The 22,469-nt window shown below is 38.9% G+C and overlaps 3 protein-coding genes across 11 annotated transcripts in view; 1 reads left to right on the top strand and 2 right to left on the bottom strand.

The window, feature by feature from the left end:
• The window catches only part of lrp2a (low density lipoprotein receptor-related protein 2a), a 53,047-nt gene extending 41,943 nt beyond the window's left edge, over window positions 1-11,104 (bottom strand). For 3 of the 8 annotated variants that reach the window (XM_035955500.2, XM_035955503.2, XM_035955501.2), the window contains exons 1-11: window positions 9,502-11,100; window positions 4,726-4,833; window positions 3,764-3,886; window positions 3,342-3,458; window positions 2,823-2,933; window positions 2,582-2,695; window positions 2,356-2,472; window positions 1,640-1,783; window positions 1,406-1,525; window positions 870-998; window positions 224-393 (exon numbers count right to left, since the gene is read on the bottom strand). In XM_035955500.2, coding sequence (XP_035811393.2) covers window positions 224-393; window positions 870-998; window positions 1,406-1,525; window positions 1,640-1,783; window positions 2,356-2,472; window positions 2,582-2,695; window positions 2,823-2,933; window positions 3,342-3,458; window positions 3,764-3,886; window positions 4,726-4,833; window positions 9,502-10,051 — 1,803 coding nt within the window. In that variant the 5' untranslated portion in view covers window positions 10,052-11,100. Of the gene's footprint in view, window positions 1-223; window positions 394-869; window positions 999-1,405; window positions 1,526-1,639; window positions 1,784-2,355; window positions 2,473-2,581; window positions 2,696-2,822; window positions 2,934-3,341; window positions 3,459-3,763; window positions 3,887-4,725; window positions 4,834-9,501 lie in introns of those variants that run through there. The other 5 variants (XM_035955504.2, XM_035955505.2, XR_008603270.1 and 2 more) reach the window with 4 other exon arrangements.
• On the top strand, window positions 10,942-14,499 carry zgc:172182 (coiled-coil domain-containing protein 89). 2 transcript variants are annotated; one of them, XM_023286392.3, is made up of 7 exons: window positions 10,944-11,104; window positions 12,583-13,055; window positions 13,354-13,484; window positions 13,570-13,706; window positions 13,800-13,876; window positions 13,958-14,057; window positions 14,138-14,499. In XM_023286392.3, the coding sequence occupies exons 1-7, from the start codon at window positions 11,045-11,047 to the stop codon at window positions 14,222-14,224; spliced, it is 1,065 nt and encodes a 354-aa protein (XP_023142160.2). In that variant the 5' UTR covers window positions 10,944-11,044; the 3' UTR covers window positions 14,225-14,499. The 2 variants fall into 2 exon arrangements, with proteins under 2 accessions (XP_035811384.2, XP_023142160.2); XM_035955491.2 differs by having other exon boundaries at window positions 10,942-11,104; window positions 13,800-14,057.
• On the bottom strand, window positions 12,833-18,672 carry LOC111579207 (ATP synthase subunit beta, mitochondrial-like). Its single transcript, XM_023286390.3, has 11 exons — window positions 18,513-18,672; window positions 17,069-17,242; window positions 16,796-16,970; window positions 16,022-16,143; window positions 15,737-15,921; window positions 15,485-15,643; window positions 15,271-15,393; window positions 14,983-15,195; window positions 14,689-14,890; window positions 14,485-14,598; window positions 12,833-13,680 (listed from the first exon to the last, which is right to left on the bottom strand). The coding sequence occupies exons 1-10, from the start codon at window positions 18,616-18,618 to the stop codon at window positions 14,501-14,503; spliced, it is 1,557 nt and encodes a 518-aa protein (XP_023142158.1). The 5' UTR covers window positions 18,619-18,672; the 3' UTR covers window positions 12,833-13,680; window positions 14,485-14,500.
• Between the last annotated feature and the right edge of the window lie 3,797 nt (window positions 18,673-22,469).

Below are 22,469 nucleotides of genomic sequence, written 5' to 3'. Positions count from 1 at the left end.
CCGACAGCTATCCCATTATTATAGTATCAACATTGCTGATATTTTAAAGGATAACTGAAAGAATTTGGTCCTGGCCAGCTCTAGTCCAAGTCAAGCATTTACACAAACAAGAAACTGGTCTAGTCCCCATAAAACCTTTTCCAGACATCTTGGAGAGGCAGTGCCACAAGGCTAACATAGTGGTGAAAGAACAAATAAAACACTGAATGTGCAAATTACATACCTTGTTTTGGATGGTATCAGTCCAGAAGATCATATTGAGGTTATAGTGGAAGTCCACTCCCACTGCCACCCCTCTGTTTTGTGAACTAACCAAAGTGCGCAGGCTGTTGCCATGGATGTCGCCTATGAGCAGGTCTCTGCCGTTAGAGAATATCAAGAAAGGGACTCCAGCTACAATGGAAACAAAATACAAAAAGTTACAAACCACAGAATAAAGACATTATTACATTTGAAGATTTCAGGTTGGACTGCAGCCTCGTTTAAGGTAAAACAACATTCTCAACTAAAAGATCAGTGGAAATTTACAGAACGTAACACATAATTCAAATCCCTGACTCAGACTAATGAAGGTAGCGTCCTTTCAACTCACTATCATGACACACTTTTCTCGCTAAAGCTAAAGGCAGAGAGGTCAGCCTCTCAGTCAACACTCTTTCTATGTTCTACAAAGGCAAGAGACTAACTGAAACAACATTTAGTACGCAACAATGCACCAGAAAAGAGTGCAGTCACTCCATACAGAGGTTGCCAAAAAGGAGAGGGGTCTATGCTAATGGGCCTCATTTGGATGAATCATTCACACGTTCAAGACCTAAGCATACTGTATGTAAGACAATCTGTTCAGACAGAGAAGGCGTGACACTCACTTGAGGTGTCAGCTCTACAGTATCTGTGCTGCTCCAGGATGTAACCCTCTCGACAGCTGCAGCGATGGGAGCCTATCCGGTCCTCGCACAGCTGGTCGCACACGCCCCACATGGAACAGTCATCAAAATCTTCAGCATAGTGAAATCAAAGTCACAACAGATTAGGATTAAACATTTAAAATCTGTTTTGTTTGAGTAAACAGGCAGACAGATACACAAAAAGCAGTTGTAATGTTCACTGCTGTGACCCTGATCTGTTGACTATGCTCTAGTGAGGATCAGAATCTGGATGTAGCTTGTGTAAATACACAAAGTTAAAGTCTTATTTGAGTAAAGCTGTTTCTTTGTACTTTTAGTGACCCATGATTGAATGTCTCAGTTGTCATCAGAATGATTTTCCCCTCTTAAGATGACAACCAAGATGAAAAAATGGCCGATAACTGTAACTACTGCTTAATTCAACATCTGAGCAAAAGCAAAAAATGTGTGTTACAAATCATTACCACTGTCTATGTAGTAAAGATAATACCATATACCTATACATGAGCGACTATTGTTGCTGCTAACAATGTATCCAGAAGGACAGGAACATGTTCCTCCATCAGGGGAAGCATGGCAGTGATGTTCACAGCTCAGAGAGGCACATCTCCAGATACCTGACCAACACAGAGATCAGACTGGTGATGAATATTCTTCAGTCACTCAGTTACTATGAGACTAGATGTTTAAATGTGTGTCTGAGATGGAACAACACTTGTGTTGTTACTAACTGCAATTGTGCCCAGCAGTGGTGTTGGTTTCATCCTCTCCCTCTGGACAATGAGGCGTCCCATCACACAGCTTATCCATTGGGATACACAGGCCAGAAGACGGACATGGCCATTCCCCTGGGTAACACTCCCTTGGAACGTTATCTGTAGACAAAAAGAATGTATTATCGTTGCAGGCTTACACAAAGAAAAGAGAAAACAACAATCACAAAACAGGCCAGCAGAGTTCTAAATATCTTAGATTGATGGAAATAAAACAATATATGTGTGAGATGTGTCTTAAAAACAGACAGCATTATCTCCACAGAAATGTGGTTGTGATCCTAAGAAAACTCTGACTAGGACATTGTCAGTGAAATGACTGTCACTTTAAACTGATGCAGGAGAGTGGAGCTTTGAGGGGGTCACATGGGGGCTCAGAGGGCTTCTGCAGCCCATCCTCTAAAAACACACAGTCTTCACAGCCGTGTGGAGGATTTCTAAAGCCCTTTGGGGGGCTGCACAATCTTGTGCCACAAAGAGGCATTTGAATAACACACTTAAAGGAGCACAGGCATAGCATCTCTCTAGACCAAGCCAACCATGGAGACTAAAGATGAATCAGGTTTACACAGTCCCAGTTCTTACCCATTTTAATGCTATTTAACCAGCTAAATGTCCAAAGTTCTGGTCCTACTAATACAAAAACAACTGAATTGCAAATACTGTATACATACCACAGCCTTTTTCATCTGCATTGTCCTCGCAATCGTCCTCTCCGTCACAAACCCAGACTTGGTGGATACAGCGGCCACTGGGGCAGGTGAAGTAGTTCCCTCTACACGTAGGATATGCTGTATATGAAGGTGAAAATAGGATATTTGTTTATCCTGGTAAAGGCAATAGTAATTAGACAGACAAAAGCGTTAGTGACAAAAAAAAGAAGAGACATCCGGTACATACTGCAGTTTAGCTCATCGCTTCGATCTCCACAGTCATCGTCATGATCACAGACGTAACGCTGAGGAACACATATTCCATTATGACATGGAAACAGGCCTGTATTGCAGTGCTGTGCTGAAGAAAACAGAAAAGAAAGAACCAAAAACAATTTATTTGGTGATTATGTCATGCTTTTGTATTTTTGGATGGTTCAGCAGCTTTTACTTCAATAATTTATCCCAAAAATTGACTGGCTTCTTACTGCAATTTGCCTCATCAGAGCCATCACGGCAGTCAAGTATGTGGTCACATCGCTGGGTCCGGTTGTAGCAGGCCCCATTAGCACACCTCAGCTGTGTACATTCGGGGTAATCTGGAAGATTAAACCATCATCAGGACAGTGATCTGCATTTAAATCGGCTTGACAGCTATGCTCTTTTCAGCTTTTAACATGTGAAAAGCTTAGTGAATGGGAAGGATAAGACACGAAAATTTAACGGCACCACCATAACCAAAGCAGTTGCCACAGCATTCTTTATGCAATTGTGAGATTACCACAGTGTGCAGTGCTGTGAGTCTACCATGTCGGCACAATAATGGCATAGCAGCTGAACTTCAGCTTGACTAATCCACCAAAGAATCTGCAATCAACCTCTGACAACAAGAAGCATATTGTGGTCCTTTCTGTCAGTCAGCGAGCCTCTTAATCTTAACAAATTGATTAAAATGCCACAGGAGCCTGAGATAAAAAAAAAAGGAAACCACCCTGGAGAAAACTTACGGCAGTTTCTCTCATCAGAACCATCCGAACAGTCTGTCAGACGGTCACATCGGTATTCTCCTGGGATGCACACCCCGTTGCTGCAGCTGAACTGCCCACTGGTGCACGTCCTTCCAGCTGAGAACACATTTGGCAACACAGAAAGATTTTATTGAAAAAGCTCTTGAATGCAGTTCAGATTTCATGTTCTTGTTGATATAGATACTCAACAGTCATTACATTCCTTCACTTTCCAGTCAAACAGAACATCTGGCAGTTTCATCTTAAAGATCATATTGTTCAAACCCACATACCTTGGTTTAAAATTGCAAAATTCAAATAATGCCAAATATTTCAAACAGTACAACGACTTGATATATCATATTTTATGAAACACTTACAAGTTGCCCTAAAGAGTTATGAATGATGTAAAATGTACTTACGGCAGTGTTGCCTCTCATCTGAGCCATCCTCACAGTCTTCCTCATCATCACAGACCCATATATCTGGGATACACTCACCGTCACTCAGACACTGGAAATGACTGTCATCACATGTTACCTGAGCTGTCAGGATACACACAAAACGTTTCATAATTTTCACCAGCTGACCTACAGATAGATATTTTTATATACATTAAAAAAGTACAGAATTTTACATTAAAGTTTTGATTTTATGCCACTATACATATTGAGGGTGGAGCGATTATTGGCTTGGCCGATTATCAAATCGGATAGTCAGCATTTTTTTCAATCTTCAGTATCAGTTTTTTTACTCATTCCGAATAAAATAAATTAATTCTAAAACATGGAACTGTCCCTCTCTGTCTGTACTCATTACTCTGTAATCTCAAACAACATCCCAACCACATTACTATCTGACTGACTACTAGTCATGAGAAACAGCCTTTCAGCACTGAAGGATAACTGTTGAACAGTTATCTTTAAATTAAGCATATCTAAAACATAAATAAATCAAGACATCTCTTAAAAAAAAAAAAAAAGTACTGAATTCGTGGTTGTGTTATTCAGAATTTTGACATCAGGATTTCTATTTTAACTGAAAAGACATACTGGTTCTTGTTCCAAATATTGGTTCCCTAATTTACACTCCTCATTTTTCAGAAATATAACAGAGCTAAAGTTACTTTGCAGATACATACAACACATACAAATGGCTAAAGTATAATAGATGTACTGCCATGTTACATTACAAAACTACTTTTACTTTTGACACTTTAATTATATCTTGCTAATTCTTATTTTGTACAAAAACTCTATTACACTTTAATTTCTTCCACCACAGCTATAATGCAGTTTTGAGTAACAATGACATCAAACAAGAATTATTTTAAATATTCCAACATTCGCATTTGCATACAGTGCAGCTACAGTGGTTAACTCACGGCAGTCACGTTCATCAGAGTCATCCACACAGTCTGATGTCCCGTCACAGTGCCAGTCACCTGGGATACATCTGCCTGTCCCACAGCGGAACTGCCACAATTCACATCCTACACACAAATACAGTTTTACACAATTCAGTGTTTCAATTCACACTTCTTATTACATGCTATTAGAACCTTTATCCACAGTATAAATGTGTTTGCCATTTTAATATTATTAACATTAGTATTATTAAAACCCATCTGAAGCTTTTGTCATCCTGTCTAAAGAATGAATATGTATGATTTTTTAAAATACTTCATTGATTTAATGAAAAACATGGTATAGATGGGTAGGACAGCCTTCCCCTGATGTAGCTTGTTGCTCACAGCATTGACAAGCCTTGGAGACAAGCGTGCCAGCCACCCCCCTCGACAGTTACACAACCTTCACCTCACTCTTCCTGAGCCTCCTTTTGATGTTTTCACTGAGTGGCATCTGTAGAGATAAGGTACCACCACTCTACCTTCCCTGACATTTTCCAGGAGAGATTGATTCAAGCAGCATAGTTCAGAGGCAGAGCACTCTATCAGATCCGTTCAAATAGGAATGTGCAATTCTGATGGTCTCTTTGACAGCCTGATGTATGGTGCATGCTGCTCCTGTCCAGTGTGAAATGTAATTGGAATAAATACTGGTACTGGGTGGTACCGCAACCATTTCAACTCAGATTCTTCTTGAGAAGAATGGTGAGGTGGTGATTGGTGGTACATGCTTGGGGTTGGTGGTCTGTCTGTCTCGTCTTATCCAGAAAACATTCTTCCTCCTCAATCAAATAGCTTCCTGCACTTCAAAATATTGAGATTACTTACCTAAAATCAAATAATGTAGTAACCTATACCTTTGGATGACCATTTCTATATAATAACATGATTATTTCATGCCTACCTGAGCAAAAAGGTGTCTAAAATAGAGCTGCCTACAAGCCAATAGCCTTTTGGCTTAATAAATGCTATGTAAAAGTCTTTTCTTAAAGACGCATCACTTCCACGATAGTTGTGTGGTTACTGCTTGTGCTACTACACTAAAAGCCTTTTATCTGTAGTGTTCAAGAGGTCTCGTCTCCTATTAATTATCCTCCAAACTACCAAACTGTTTTACAACTAATTCAGCACAACTGGCAGCATATTTAACTCTGTCGATAGATATCCAGGAAGCAAACCTTTCTTTTTTCCTGCTCAGTTTACTAATGATAAAATTACTCACAATCCGCTCAAAGGGAGCCGTTGTTGCAAGCCAGTGATCCTAGAGGTTTCAGCCTCATCTATAGCATGGCAGCAGGGAGTGTTGCATACAGTATACAAATGGCTAAGAGATGCACTCTATTGCGCAAAAATACAATATTCCCCGTTACAATAAGAGCCATCTGTGGAGGACAGCACTATAAAAAGGAGACAGTTTGTTTTATTTAGACCTCAAATTCTGCTTAGAAAAGGATAAAGAATCGTATAGCTGTCATACATGCAGACCTAGGTTGAGTACTTAAAACCGTGGTAGCCAAGGAGAAACCAATCTGCTTGAGGCTGTCAAATGCAGCCAGTGTTTCCTGACAGCATTACTTCTGGGAAAGGTGACAGATACAGTACACTGAAGCTGAACCTTTCAACAGCACTATCTTGTGTGACGGTTCTTCTTACATTCTGAAAAAAGGCGTCTTTGTAGCTTTTCCTTAATCCTCAAATTTCTGCCTTCAACCTGACAAAGTCGCAATCTATGTCAATAAATATTATAAAGAGCACAAATCTGTAATTAAAAAAATATTAGTCTGATAATCAGTGTCTCTACTAGTGTTTTAGCTTGTGTGTAATTTGTTTTCTGTTGCCTTCTTCCTAGTCTTGTCATTTCTAATTAGCAACTTAAACCCACAGCAGGAGCCCGCACTGCACTATCCATGGGTGAAGATAAGGATGCCCTACTATTGGCCAACAAACAAAAGCAGTAGAGGAATTTTCATTAGAATGAAGCCCCCCAAATGCCTTAAACCCAACTGTGAAATTACAATAGCACAAAAGAGTTGCCAGCAGGGATGCGTACTCATAACTGGACGTGTCACCCCAAAAAGTCACTTTAGTGATGGACATCAGAAAGTAAAGTACAGTAAGTCTTCCATCCTGTGACAAGGTAACACAAAAGTAAGTCGCCTTTTCGCAACCACCCAATAAGAAAACACCTATCTGCTGCTGTTGAAGCATCTCTTTCTTGTCATGCAGGGGCGCCTAAAAGATGCCTTCAAGCTTTCATCAATGCCATCTTGTTTTGGCGCACTCAATGAATGTGTGTGGAGAAAAGTTGAGAAAGCGGCTGCTGGCAGCATGAAAACGCTGGACCCGTCCCTGCTGTCAGAGCGGAGTGCTGCTGCCTATTTCATATGGAAATCAATGCAGCAGAATGCAGTCAATTGCCAAACAAGTGACTTTGGCTCTTACTGCTACACTCAAAAACAGCTAAAAACCAAGGGACTTTGGCAGCAGCATGGGAGCAAAAGGAAGGCATAAATGGAGAGAGTAATAAAGGCTTGGTCTGATTAGAACTGAGGAATACTCACTCAACATTTCGGTGCATGTCCTAACAAAAGAATGAATGAAAAGAATCATAAATTAAGTTGTCACAATACAATAACACAGCTACTGGACAACTTATTTTTCCTCTATACAGTGAGTCACAGTTCAACAGCAGTTGGCTAAAGGCTGAACTCCATCCTTGGTGTCTTTAACGTAGACAGGGGGAGCTACAAAAGGATTTGCTCTCAATTTGTGTCAACTGTGTTCCAGTTTCTAATGCAGTGTTACTGTTGCACAAGGACTTAGGCTTCTACACCGGAAAGCAGCTGGCCTGTGTGAGGTTTAACGCACACATGCTGGCCAGTTTTGTATGCCTTGAAAAGTTGGAACACAAAAGAAAACATTTTTACTGATGCCGTCACAGACTCAAACTCAAAATAGGTTTGGTTGACAAAAGGCAGATTAGCCCCGCAATTTAACTAAACACTAGCAGACTGCAAATACATTAAGAAACATGTCAGTTTTCATTATTATTATCTTCTACATGGATGGATAGTTCAAAAAATATCCCTCATATTCCATTAAATAAAACCACCGCTGAAGTTCTTACTTTACCATTAAAAGATAATTAACTCACTCATTCACCGGCAAATGATTAATGGAGAAAACAACGTAATCTACTGACAAAACATGTCTAGAACAGCAAAAATGACAGAGGATAGTTAATAAACCACCACCATGAAATCTCTTTAGACTGTCACATTAGCTATTAATGCCAGTGTCAGCAGGAGTATCAAGATCAAGACCTGGTTAATGTGTTTCATGAGGTCAAGAAAGAAACAATTAACAAATCAGAAGATATTTCTGGGTTTGTGTAACGTATCCCGTCCCACTTACAGGAAACACTACTGAATTGCTACTAATCTTACATTTTTAAAGGACACATCTGACAACGTGACTCGCACATCCACACATCACATCAGCACTTGATACTCATATAGTTGTATAACATGGAAGGGTAATTTAAAATTCCGGTTAAAGATAAATGAGTTTTTTCTTAGTCTATATCACTGTCTGTTAATCACAACAAATCCAAGCTAATGATTAATGTGAACATGCTGACAAAGCCTGCTGAGATTCTGCCGTTTCAGTTAAGTCATCATTTTTCTACACTTCAGCCATCATCAGCAAAATTTCGTCTACAAGTTGTGTAGCTGCTGAAATTCACAGGAAATGCCAGCCGAATTTTTTAAATGCTACAGTCTCATTGTCAACAAAGTTCTATTGTCTTTTTGGCTTGCACTGTCCACATTTTCTGTTCTTATGTGTCTCTCAGCCACTGAGGAAATAGGTCCAGGATATTTCATAATAAATAAATAACAAAGCTGTGGCCTTGACCTTAGCTACTCCTGGTACAATTTTTTTTCTTAACTCCAAACTGCTCCTTAGGTAGAAATGATTCCATTCTGCAGCAGCTGCAGTGTAATTAGTTGCTTGATTCACACTAAGGAGCTTACATACTAAGGGTTGAGCAAAAAGAAAGCAGATTACAATTTGAGAAGTAGGCTCTAACTGGGCTACAAACACAACAGACAAGCATGAGACTGTCACGTATAAAAGGCAGTATCTGAGCATTTTGTCTGTCAGATTAGTAAATAAAGTTCTCCCTCGAGCTGGAATCAAGTTTGAATCCGTAGTTTGTAGCGTAAAATCTGCTCCACTGAATGAGATTTGTACCAGTAGCTCTCAGTCCTCACAGATTGTAAGTCACATGCTCTTTTCTGTTACCTAGCAACAGTAAAGCTCAGGCAAAAGTTCCTCAAGAGAACTTCCAATCTGTCTGAGGAAGGCTTTGTGCTCAACCTTTAAAGTAATACTATGTGGCAAAACATTTTGCTCCACAGCCACAATTACTTCACCTTCATGGGAGGATATTATGTACCACTATTAAAATAGTAGCTTTTTAAGAGACAAGATAAGAGAATTCCCATGTGTTTAGCTGGTTAATTCTCCATTAATGCCATCAAATACTGCTCATTAGATAGATACTTTATATGCAATTAATTCAACAACTATTCTGCTTCACTTGATCTGTTTTGTTTTGATGAGCAACAAGTGCAGTAGCAGCACAACATGCAGCAAGGAGTCATGCAGCAAAGAGCCTGTATGGACAGAAAGAAAGAAATAAAAACAGTAACAAAAACAAACAAAAAAACAACAAAATACAGTACTTACCTTCTGAGTGGCACCATCTAACACAGCATATGGAGACGAGGAAGAGTTTTAGCAGCAGTGCTCTCCACATTCTGGCTGGTCCGTCCAGCTCCGCTTGTGCAGATGGAGGAGCTGTAAGGACTGGGGCTGGGATGCTGTTGCTTTCCTCTGTCTTTCTTGGCCCGCTAGTTGATGAAAAGGGGCGTGCACAAAGGCCGGGACAGCCGCTCCCCCAACCCTGAGCCCAGCCTCGGCCCTCCGGATAAATCCCTCTCTGGCCCTGGAATCTGCATAATACCATTGCAGGTCCAACTAGTCCCGAGAGCCAGTGATTTTTCACTCTCAGCGGGGCTATCATCGCGGTCTTGCCCTTCGCTTTGGGCGTTAAGAGGGGGGAAATAATGATTGGGGTTAATAAAATATTATTATACAACCACGAAAAGCCTCGTATTAGGGTGTCCTGAAGGCCCGGGCAAATCACGTAATCCCTGCTTGTCCGGTTCGAGCTGGAGCAAAGACCCTTGCTGCATATTTGGCACGTAAACATGACAAGAACATTGTTAAGCGGCATATTACATGTTACACTAACGCACTAAAATGTGGTACAAAATATATGAATTTCTTATCAGGTACCACTTAAGGTTCATATTAAACCTTCAGTGAACCTTTTGGGAACGTTTCCTGGCAATTAGCTTGTCTAGAAATTCACAATAAAGTCACAGGTTGTTGTAAACAGCCCGGAAAACAGAGACGTTCAAGTAACCCTAAAAGAACTAACACTATTATGTTTTCTAGAAATTTACAAGAAAGTCTCAGTTTGTTGTAAACACAGCCCAGAAAACATTTAAGTAACCTTAAGATAACATATCCTGACAGTTAGCTTAACTAGAAATTTTCAAGAAAACTCAGTTGTAAACACATTCAGAAAATGGGGGAACGTTCAAAAAACCTTAAAAGAACGTACGTAGACAGTTAGCGTTTCCAGAAATTTACAAGAAAGTTCCAGAAACATTGAAACATTCAAGTAACCTTAAAAGAACGTTTCATGACGTTAGTTTTTCTAGAAAATTACGATAAAGTCGTAGCTTGTTGTAAACACGACCCAGAAAGCAGGGCAACATCCAGGCAACCTTCAAGACTGTTCTCGTAACGTTCCTTGAAGGTTGCCTGGAGGTACACCCGTTTGGCAGGTTACCAACCATCCAAACATTTGATAACTGACATTAAATATATACAAACAGCTAAAGGACTGTCAAAAATAAAAGCGACACAAGACAGAATTGCGAAACTTCTAAATACACAACTGAAACCGTTTTTAAGCCTCCAGTTCTTCCACCATGATTTACCAGACGGTTTGTGTCTTTCCGTACTAGCGGTTGGTAAGCAGCTCAACTCCGCCATCTTGTGACCGAGCAGCGTGTCCGGCAGCTCCGCACCTGCGCAATGGAGGGCGGCTCCAGGATGGTTGCTATTAGCGACCGAGTAACCGAAACACTGAAGATGTCCACGATAAAAAATGAACTTTGACGGCTGAAATTTGTTAAAATTGGGGTTTCTACTCACCATGGCGACTCCTCAGAGACATGCAGAAAGCTTGTTGAAGATGGAGGGCAGCGCTGTGGAGGTATGTGTAAATAAACTTTAAGAAACGATGAATCTGCATCTCGTACATTGATTCCTTGTTTTAAAAAAAAAAATATATATATATATATTTTTATATATATATATATATATATATATATATATATATATATATATATATATATATATATATATTATAGTGTTTTTATCAAGCGTTGTTATTTAGTTAAACAGTTAATTGCTGTATAATTGATCACCATGCTCAACAGTGGATCGTGTGTGTGTAGTGTTTCCAATGTAATCAACATTAATTTTACTGTAATAACCTGTGAATTGTAGACAAATGCAACAAATAACTGCGTGTGTTATGATTTAGACTTGAAATTTACCAACTCTGTTTGACATTTAAAATGCGATGATGAGGCAATTTACATTTTAATGGAGTGGGATTAATTAATAAAGGCAAAATGTATAAGTATATAAGTATAAGCTATTCAACTATTGTAAAAATAATAAAATGTAACTATCTTGCAGTATCAAATTTATTAGCAATATTCTTACCTACCAAAATAAAAGTCCCAGTCCAAACAGTGCTTTGTGAACTGCAGTAAACAGTCATTCTTGATTTTGTCTCCAAAATGGCATAAAATTTTACAAGATTCAACAGTACTTCCATGGAAAAAAAAAATAGCACATTACAGTTAAAATATTGATGTAGTGTTTACAGTAGTTCTTCAGATATATCAACAGCAAATTGTTGATTTACTCCAAAAGTAGCCCATTTAAATCCATTTTTGTATTTATATATTTTCAATCGTGGAAGTACTACTATAGTGCTGAGTACATTTCTGAAGAAATATTGTCTACACAACAACCTTGTAATTTCTCCACCATTAGTTTGACAGTTATAGTTACTTTACAGATTTAGACTTTTGTGTACAAAATAATACGAGAATGCATATATAGCTGAAATGCTACCTTTTTCAACCATAAGTAAGTGCATCAGTAGTAATCCAAAAACAATGTCCGCTTTTCTACCCCCATAAAGAGTGTTTTAAGTGCTAAAATGTATTTAGTATAAACTACTGTTTAATTCTCTTTTATTCATACAGCGCCATATCCTATAAGTCCTTACAGTATTATGGAGCTGAAACTAATAATTAATTAATCAAATAGTGGTCAACAACTAAATTAATTTCCAGATTATTTTTATATTCATGTTATTGCTATTTTAAAGTAAAATTTTCAAGCAAAAACAGCTAATTGAGTAATCAAGACAAAAATCAGTATATTAGTCAACAGCGAAAATAATCATTAGTTGCTCTAGAGTATAAAGGGATTAAATCTACAACTCTCCAATGAGCAAGCGTTTGGTTACAGGAAAGGTGAAAAAACAGTCTTAACAGGGAGAAACCTGATAGAACCAGACTGAAGGTGGGTGAGTGAGTGCGCCTTGACCGGTGTGAGAGGATAGCAGTTATAGTCATGTTTTAATACAAGGTTTCTTGCTTTTGTTGCCAGCATATGGACAGTATTCAGACGTTACCAGAGAAACTTCAGTGTCTTTCTACAGAAGATGTAACAGACAGAAGAGTGCTGCGATCCAGGATAGACGAACAGTCAAGTTTGATCTGCATGCTGAAACGGAGAGCAGATGAGATGATTCTCCGATATCAAGCCCTGCAGAAAATCAATACAGAGCTTGAGGAGCAAGTAACACACTGCCAGGAAGAACTGGACGGTGCAAGAAAGAAAACAGAGGAAACAGAGAAAAGCTTTAGGGATTTAGTTGCCTGCAGTCAAGGAATTATTGAATTCATGGAGGAGCACAAAAAAAAGAATGTCCAGCTGAAGCTGGAAAATGAACAGCTGCAGAAAGAAAATCAGACACTTTTCTCCCAAAAGTTACACGATAAAGAAGTGCATGTTCAAAAACTAATGCAAGACATCAAACTGCTGACGGAGAAATACACAAAAAAAGAAAACGAATATCGGTAAATTTTCAAACTTCTTTACCAGTTGTGTTGATCATCCATTGTTGTGTCAAACTGAACTACGAAAGTAATTGGTTCAAGCCTCTGAAATGTGATTAACTGTTTGTGTTATATGCAACTGTTAATAGAATACCTTTTCTTTTTACCATTTTGTAGAGTATTGAAAAGATAATCAAAATATATATCAGTAATGAAAATCATAACTTAAAGCAGCAAGCAATTGCATCAGTATTTGTACATTATTCAACATTTTTGTCATACTGATAATTTAAAGCTGCATTTTCTCTCAATGTTTAAGAGAGAAATTAGCTGGATGTGAATCAAAATTCCTGGAACAAGCAACTCAGCATAAAGCCAAGGAAAGATCATTGCTCAGTCAGTTGCATGATGCTCAACAACAGCACAGAGAAGGTGTAGAAATATGCAAAGGTATGTGGAAATGGCACATTGATTCTCCAAATAGCTACAACATACAGGCTCTTTTAAACTTGTGACCTTTTTCCCTCACAACCAGACTTGAAGCAGAAGCTACAGGAGGCCGAAGAACAGCTTGCTTTGAAGGAAACCAACATCAGAGAAAGCTTGACGAATCTCACCAACGAGAAGGACAAATTACTGTGTCTTTCTGTAGAAAGAGGCAAAGTAATACAGGTGAATTAATAGACTGCTCTCCACACTAAAATCACAAATTTGCACAGAATGAAACACTCGCTTCATTTACATACAAAGTGGTGTTAAATACAGGAAAAACAAAAGGAAATCCAGCAACTGGAGAGAAGCTGGAAAGAGGAGAAGAAAGCCCGGATCAAAGCACAGGAGAGGTACAATGTGTACCAACAATGTTTCTATTCTACTGCTGAGTGGAACAAGTCAAATCTGTATTTGTCCTCGACTTTCTATAGGTTCAAACTGGAAGCAGAAGCAGTTAACACAGATGTAAGAGTGAAGTCTCTGCAGTCTGCTCTTGATGAATCGGAGACAAAGTTTGAGAAGCTGAATAAGGTGTGTTGAAACCTGCAGTATTAAAGAAGGTAATTTGTTGGGCTAAGAATGCTCAATATGTTTTCTTCTCTATTTTACAGGATTTTGATGCCTTCAAGGAACACAGCACCTACCTCCTGGCACAGGAAAAGGAGTTAAATAAGACACTTCGCCTTGTGATAGGCTAAACTTCAGTATTACGTTAAGTGCTACAATTTTTTGACTTTGTTTTAATCCAAACAAACTTTTTTCCAAGTATGTGTACTTGCTGTAGGTGCCAACACTGAAAATAGAAAATAAACCATGACAAAAATGTTATATATATATATATATCACAATGTAAATTTTAATATCTTTGGCTTAGAACCACAACACGTATACTTAGACATGTTAGAAGTTTCTCAAATACAACTAATACTGTACAAATGTTCTCATAAAACTTTCCAACCTTATAGACAAATGATTTATGAATGTTCCTCTGCCAGTTTCTCAGCCTTTTCAACAACTTCTTCAATTGGACCCACCATGTAGAAAGCCTGCTCTGGCAAGGCATCATATTCACCTTGAAGAGAGAAAAGAATAAACGTTACCATCTAAACTCCATTAAGTTCATCCCATTTAAAAAAGTTTTGACATCCGTGCTGCACTTTACCTCCAAGGATGCTCTTAAAGCCTTTGATTGTTTCCTTGAGAGGAACCAACTTGCCCAAATGACCTGTAAAGACTTCTGCTACCTGGAAGGGCTGAGACAGGAAACGCTGGATCTTGCGAGCACGAGCTACAGTCAGCCTGTCTTCCTCAGACAGTTCATCCATACCGAGGATAGCAATAATATCCTGCAATGATTTGTAGTCCTATAAAAAAGAAAAATAGTAAGGTTTAGTTTGTTTTTTGCATGGAGAACGTTTACTGATAGACGTTAAAATCTGCAACATAAGACTTGGACCTGGAGGATCTTCTGCACACCACGAGCAACATCGTAGTGTTCAGCCCCAACGATATTGGGGTCCATGATACGGGAGGTGGAATCGAGAGGATCCACAGCTGGATAGATACCAAGCTCAGCGATAGCACGAGACAGCACAGTTGTTGCATCTAAGTGAGCGAAAGTTGTGGCCGGAGCAGGATCAGTCAAATCATCAGCAGGCACGTAGATAGCCTGTAACATAAACTATTTTAGTATGAATGATACAGAAAATGCAAGACACACAATTAGCATCTTATATCTTCTCACTTGTACTGAGGTGATGGAGCCCTTCTTGGTAGTGGTAATTCTCTCCTGCATTGTTCCCATATCAGTGGCCAAGGTGGGCTGGTAACCCACGGCAGAAGGGATACGACCCAACAGGGCAGACACCTGAATGACAATTACACAAATATGTACTGTTTAAAAATGTCATTTTATTGAGGGCGTGCAAATATTGAAAAAACTGTTGTGCATTGCAAACCTCCGATCCAGCCTGGGTGAACCTAAAGATGTTGTCAATGAAGAGAAGCACATCCTGTCCCTCCTGATCTCGGAAGTATTCAGCAACAGTCAGACCCGTCAGAGCAACTCTAGCACGAGCACCTGGAGGTTCATTCATCTGACCGTACACCAGTGCCACCTGGCAACACGAATATAAGGAAAGATTTAAATCCTGTGCTACAGTCTCTATATTTATGCTTTAACAGATACACGGAATCCTTGAGGCTGTTACCTTTGAGGTGGTGTCCTTCAGGTTAATCACTCCAGACTCAATCATCTCATGGTACAAGTCATTTCCCTCACGGGTTCTCTCTCCCACTCCGGCGAACACGGAGTAACCACCGTGAGCCTTGGCCACATTGTTGATCAGCTCCATAATCAACACAGTCTTGCCAACACCAGCACCACCAAACAGACCTGAAGGAATATGACATACACAATGGTCAAATAATGACATATTTGTGTGAAAAGTTGAGTGCGGACCAAGAAAAAAATGTAATAAATAAAATTCACACACCGATCTTTCCACCCTTGGCATAGGGTGCCAGCAGATCTACCACTTTGATGCCGGTCACCAGGATCTCCTGATCCACACTCATGTCGGTGAACTCAGGGGCTTCAGCGTGAATAGGAGCAGTCCTGCAAAATAATTATGGTTATTTTTAAGTACACTAAACAAAAGAATTAGGCTGGTTGTTATTCTAGTCTTTATTTTTCAAAATAGCAAATGCAATTAAAAACACCAAAAGAAATAAACTTAATAATTGTTCCAAGGATATATTTTTTAATCTTGTCTGTTTAAATTTTTCTTAAAATGTGTGCAGTTTTTAGAAGAAATTCAGGTTTTAAAAATCCCCTTACTGGCAGAAGTTAAGTTTTTAACCCTGTTAACGTGTCCATATAGTGTTTTTTATATGCTGGAAGACACACTATTTAAATAGGTAGATAACACCATGACTGAGCATTTCCAACTTAAAACTGTAGAGTAGTTATAGCGGTAAACTGAAAACAAAAAAGAAAGAAAAACAGAAACCAACCCCTTCAGCTTATGAGCTGGGATCATGTATCATGACTGTTTTTCAGAATCATTTTTTGTAAGAGGTTAAACAAATGACCAGAGAGAGACAACAACAGTATGTGCTGACACACTTTAAAAGATTGTCGTCAGTATGCTAAAATCTAGAAATGGAGCCACCCAGAGCACAGTGATGTTTAAATTCACTGAGATAGACTAACACATGGTTAGTTTTGGTCTGGATCACTCCAGCATCATGATCTTCCTAATACTTACTGTTTGGTAGTAATCGGACCCCTCTCATCAATGGGCTCTCCAATGACATTCATGATCCTGCCCAAAGTCTCAGGGCCGACAGGGATCCTGATGGGGGCTCCAGTGTCCAGAACCTGCTGACCACGGACCAGACCCTCAGTACCATCCATGGCAATCGTCCTGACTGTGTTTTCACCTGAGAGGAAAGACATGAGAAGAGACTGTAAGGACACTCTCTAAAAGTCACACTGGACAGGTTAAACGCTGACTTGTTGGATCACTTCAGACACTCACCCAGGTGCTGTGCCACCTCCAGCACCAGCCTGCTGTCACGGCCCACCACCTCCAGGGCATTGAGGATGGGAGGCAGGCCTTCATCGAACTGGACGTCCACCACAGCACCAATCACAGCCACGATGCGGCCATTGGCCAGTGCTGCCTGAGCAGCTGGGGTAGCGTAACCCCGGCCTGAAAAGATAATGACAGTGAATGTATATATATGACATGACATTTAACAGCGACTATGACACCATACAGATTATACGGGTCAATATATAATTGCAGGACTTTTTGTAACATAGTTGACATTTTTGCTGTTTTTAGGCCTAAAATCAACATAGCCACCTATAGCCAAACGCCACATGGCATTTTTACAGAAAGATTCTTCTAAATATTATATACACAATTGAGTAAAATTGAAAGTTATTTATAAAGATATTGTCGTAAACCTGTTGACATCCGTTAAATCCACACTTGACTCACACACTACTTTATATTAAATAACTAAGAAAACCTTGGAGTCTTGCCAGTCTTTTCTCCAGGAGGAAATGACATCATGTGGAGCAGGTCATGTGATCTGGAATGAACACACTTCCTTCAGAGGTGTTTTTGTAATGGGTAATTTAGGTGAAAGTGATTTCTCTGTCACAGATACAATTTGTTATTTTCCATTTAAAATTTGATATATTGTCGAAAAAGAAATACATGCCATGATTACGTCAACTTAATAAAAAGAACACAATCAAAACAATTTTTGAATAAGCTCATTTTATTATTGTTTAGCTAATTAGAAGGTGGTTGCTGTTAAATTCAGAGTTAGTTGACATTTTAGTGACATCCAGTCATTTTTTTTATTAATAAGTGATTGTTTCCATCATAAATAATTATGGAATTTGTAAATGTATGATCATAATGAACATAGAAAAGCTTGTTTTTTTTTTTTGTTTTTTTTTTTACTTTTACTAAAAACGTATGCAAGATATATCCCATGGACTTCAAAAGTACCTCAATTATATACTGACCCATACATTAATTGGTGTTGCATGTGATTAAAGCAAAGTCTGTAAGACAGATAAATAAACCTAACATTGAAATTCCCACATTTGAAAGTTTCTTTATAGTTTTGCACACATTTTGTTGAAACTGAAGCAAACAGGTTGAAAAGTTTCAGACAGTTTGTGAAACACTGACTTGCACCAAGTTACTATGTAAGGTCATTGATTGGAAACAGTAAATTAAGTAATTTCTGAAGCTATAAAGTCTGAGTGGGATAAAAACAAAAACAAATTAGTGCTTATCTCTTATTTTAGCTGTTTTATTTAACTAAAAATCCTGCTAATCTGGAATGAATGAACTCTCGATGCTAAAGCTGAGGCCGACCCACTGAGCCACTTGCAGTAGAGACAAACCCCATTTAACGCTGACAGTCGGAGCCGGTCTTTAAAGTGTGTTATCTTACTCGTATAAAGAGCCGCATGTCTCCCACTGAGGGTCTTCAGAGAGTTGACTCCAGGCTTTAAAGCCTGCAGAGCCCCGCTGCAGCAGCGTCCCACAGATCCCAACATGGTTAAGATGGCTGAAGGTGAGGAGACACAGTTGAACCGGGCTGTCTGAGCATGCGCGCTAGGTCACGTTTTTATACCCTCACCGACCGCGGGAGGGCAGCAGGACTCACCATGTGACCTTCATTTACACAGTTTGAAGCCCCATGATGGCACTCCAGGCAGGAAATATTCGCAATATAATGAAATATAGTAAGTAAAACGACCCAGATATTACTAAAAATACCCCCGCGTTGAAAATATTGGAAATTTAGAAGCCTGTTGAGGACTTTCTAGTCCAGTCAGCTTGTTTAAAGTTGACCGAAGTACTTCACAGTGAGATGAGATTGTGTGATTTATGATTATAAGCAAATAAAAACACAAACAAGAAGAAATGATTAAATAAGAAATAGATTATCAGGATAAAATCATAAACACTATATTGCACAGAGAGCAGATGGAAGCAACAATAGACAGTGTTGTTAGTCATATCTACATGCACTGCTTAAGGTCTAGTGACAAACTGCAGTTTAACCTGGATTGTAATTGGGACTGGAATGGAGAACAGTAACTGATCAGCAAGTCTGGAAGTGACATAAAGGAAAAAGAGTTTGGAGATGCAACCTGGGGGTTCACCAGTCTGTGCTTCATTGTGAACCAGCTGCAGGTGATTTAAGGCTGAGTCCTTCACAGAAACAACTGCAATAACAAAAGGGTAGGGGCATAGGGTGGCAACTGCCACCCCTAGAAGATGCCTTGCCACACCGGCTGCCACCCCAGTTCTGAACGATCTAATTCAAAAATATGTATATGAAAGGTTGTGGCCGGCCGTACAGAGCGAAAGTCCAGGAAAGACGAATAACGAATGAAACTCCGATGTCCGAGTGCTTTCGAATGCACCACGTAGTACCTCATTTCCACCACCGTATTGGTGGAAATGAGGTATTTGCTGCTACAGATATGAGGCGACACGACCCCCCTGAGGGAGCTGCTCTTAGACCTCATCATGTGGATGACAGCTGGACTTCGGTGTGGCCGACAAAACGTGACAGTTAGACACTAGTTAGTAGTGATGGCGAGATGAAGCTTCATGAAGCATTGAGGCTTTCCATCCAATTGGTTCACTCATGGTTCGAAGCTTCATGGTGCTTCATTTGCTCTACTGCGCCATCAACTGGACAAATAAAAGCAAAACAGGCAGAGTGCCTATAATGACACACTAGCTTTGCTATGTGAAGCTTTGAATTGTGCTTAAATGATAATGCCAATAAACAAGTAATATACTTAATATAGTGTCTGCTTTTCCTGATAGCAGGGACAGAGGGGGAAATGGAAAAAAATTGGAGAGAGATTTGAGATTTGTAGCTTGACTGCTTGATTGATGTCAGGTTCTGGCTTTCTGTAAAGTGCTTAGATACTTTTAATTGTAATTAGGGCTATATAAATAAAATTTATTGTGCTTTTGCTACTTGTTGTTGTGTGACTGTGCATGTGGTACCAGTGACAACCTGTAAAACAAAAGTAGGGACAACATTTTATTTGTTTTTATTCAAAAATATAAATTTTTCCACAGTGCTGGGATTCAGGGGACTGCTTTTTTTGGACAATATTTCTCTAGCTCCTTGGAACACAACAGACACTTCACCTTTTAAAATACCAGAAAAAAAAAAGAAATTAGAACAAGCGGTGTGTGGTGTTGTCACAGTTATACATATTACACTTCACTTATGTGCCTACTTTATTAGGAGAAATCAGGTCAAAGTGTTCCCAGACAGGGTAGAATCTTCTCTTTCTGGCTGGTTCTATAAAAAAAAAAAAAAAAGAGTCTCAAACCGATTGAATGCATAGATACAGCAGGTAAAAAGCCAACAAATGTGAACCGGGAATCCATTGCGTTTTGCTGCCCCTTATATTTTGAATTACATGTCAAACCTGCGAACCACTTCCTGAACCAGTCACGCGGTACGACCGGCTTGCGAGGCTTCGAACGTCATCATTTTTGGCTCCTCCCCTAAATGAAGCAAGCCTCGATACGCGCTTCGTGGACACGCCCCCTCCATTACTCGACAAACGCTTCGAAGCCTCGGCATATCTCGTAACATCACTACTAGTTAGACTGGGTTAGACTACATGGTAATATAACTGTTCACAATGTATTTAATGCTAATAGTGTCTAAATTCATATAAAGTGTTTGCTTGCGAGACGAGCCACGGTTTCCAGTGAGCCTGGGCCTTGCTAATTTTTAATTATGTAGCTAGCTAATGTTAGAGAACAGCCACAGAAGGATGGTGGGGGATCGTCTGTTGAAGTTTTTCTTTTCTTTTTGATAACTACAACCTGTGGTTCTGACAACAGACTGTAAGTCAAAAGAAGTCACACATTCACTAAGACTTTACATGACAGTAAAGTGTAACCAAACCTCCAGTCACACCAGGTTTTCATGCACTGTTTGAAAACTAAATCCTGCTTGTTTAATGCTGGTTTTTATAATTTTGGTGTCAAGGTCATAATAACACCAACATTGATGTGTTTCATCATAGTGCAGTCATATCATTTAGTTTACAGCTGAAAAAACGTTTACATGTTAAGTATCTCTTTAAAGGTTTAAATTGTACAGATCAGATTGTGTCATAGTTAATAATGAAAATTATCAAAGGAAAAAACATAGTTCAGTCAGTGTGATTCTTGTAGGAGACAGTAAAGAATGAAGAGGAAGGGAACCACCACCAGCTTTTCCAAGCCTAAAAGAAGAGAGGAGGAAGAACATCCCAGAGAGGAGATGGAGGAGGAAGAGTTAAGAGAGAGAGAAAGAAATGAAGGCATGCAGAGCTCAGACAGAGAAAGGTAAATCAGAGACTATCTCTGGTCCAGCTGGTCCACATGCTATGAATATTGCTTTAGTACAATATATCTGAGTAAGACGTACATCTGTCACAATAATTACCTTTTTGGACAAATTATTATCTGATGTAGGTAGTCTTAATTTTAAGATGATAAGTAGATCCTTAATTCTTAAGTATATCCAAATGTTACAGAATTATTGTAAGAAATGTCTCAAATAAAGAGCATCAAAAAATCAAACCACAAATCTAAGACAATAAATAAAATGATGTGGACTCTGACTCTGTTCTAGATGAATTGATAATGTAATCATTGTGGCAGGCTGAACATAAGCAGAGATCACACAAATGCAAAAACAGTCCAAAACAGTACATAAGAGAGACATTGTCTAGTCTCAATCTAATTTGTTGCTAAATTTAAGAAACATTTTTAACATATCTAGCATTTGATTTCTTCAAAGTGTGTAAGGTTGACTTTATTTCAGTTTAAATCTTTTCCCCTTTCTGCTAGACATATCAAATCACATATTGTGATTGACAGCTAATAAGAACAACTCATGTTTAGGATTGGCTGACAAATACAAATGATATTTACTCATTTAACATACTTATTTCAGCAGTATATATATATATATATATATATATATATATATATATATATATATATATATATATATATATATATATATATATATATATATATGTGCCACCTCCTACAATGTATCTGCCACCCCTTTGCCACCCTATTAATTTTTCTCTAGATCTGCCCCTGAATGGATGATTGTAATAGAATAACAGCATTTAAAGTTTAGCTTCTGTTTCTTGAACCTAAACAACTAATTAAAAAAATGGTCAAAATCTTTCAGATATGCAACCATCAAAACCACCACATTTTACTTAGTCTGTATATGTTATGTGTTGCTGGTCATAATCTGCATTTTGTATATAGCTCTCTGCCTTTGTAGTCAGTAGAAGACAAAACCACAATGCGCAACATAAACTAAAACAGTCAATCAGTGATGAACATACTGTAA

The sequence above is a fragment of the Amphiprion ocellaris genome, chromosome 11, assembly GCF_022539595.1.
Source record: "Amphiprion ocellaris isolate individual 3 ecotype Okinawa chromosome 11, ASM2253959v1, whole genome shotgun sequence".
Lineage (NCBI taxonomy): Eukaryota > Metazoa > Chordata > Actinopteri > Pomacentridae > Amphiprion > Amphiprion ocellaris.
Note: the sequence above shows the minus strand (reverse complement) of the source record. Positions and strands in the feature narration are given on the sequence as shown.

Bases quoted from the DNA above. Each gene is read 5' to 3' on its own strand.
- zgc:172182 (XM_035955491.2), top strand. From the start codon at position 11,045: ATGGCGACTCCTCAGAGACATGCAGAAAGCTTGTTGAAGATGGAGGGC. The intron at 13,056-13,353 runs GTAAATTTTCAA...TCAATGTTTAAG, and splicing joins AAAAAAGAAAACGAATATCG to AGAGAAATTAGCTGGATGTG. The intron at 14,058-14,137 runs GTGTGTTGAAAC...TCTATTTTACAG, and splicing joins AGTTTGAGAAGCTGAATAAG to GATTTTGATGCCTTCAAGGA.
- LOC111579207 (XM_023286390.3), bottom strand. From the start codon at position 18,618: ATGTTGGGATCTGTGGGACGCTGCTGCAGCGGGGCTCTGCAGGCTTTA. The intron at 15,394-15,484 runs GTTTGCAATGCA...ATTGTCATTCAG, and splicing joins TCACCCAGGCTGGATCGGAG to GTGTCTGCCCTGTTGGGTCG. The intron at 14,891-14,982 runs GTCCAAGTCTTA...TCTTTTTTATAG, and splicing joins GTGTGCAGAAGATCCTCCAG to GACTACAAATCATTGCAGGA.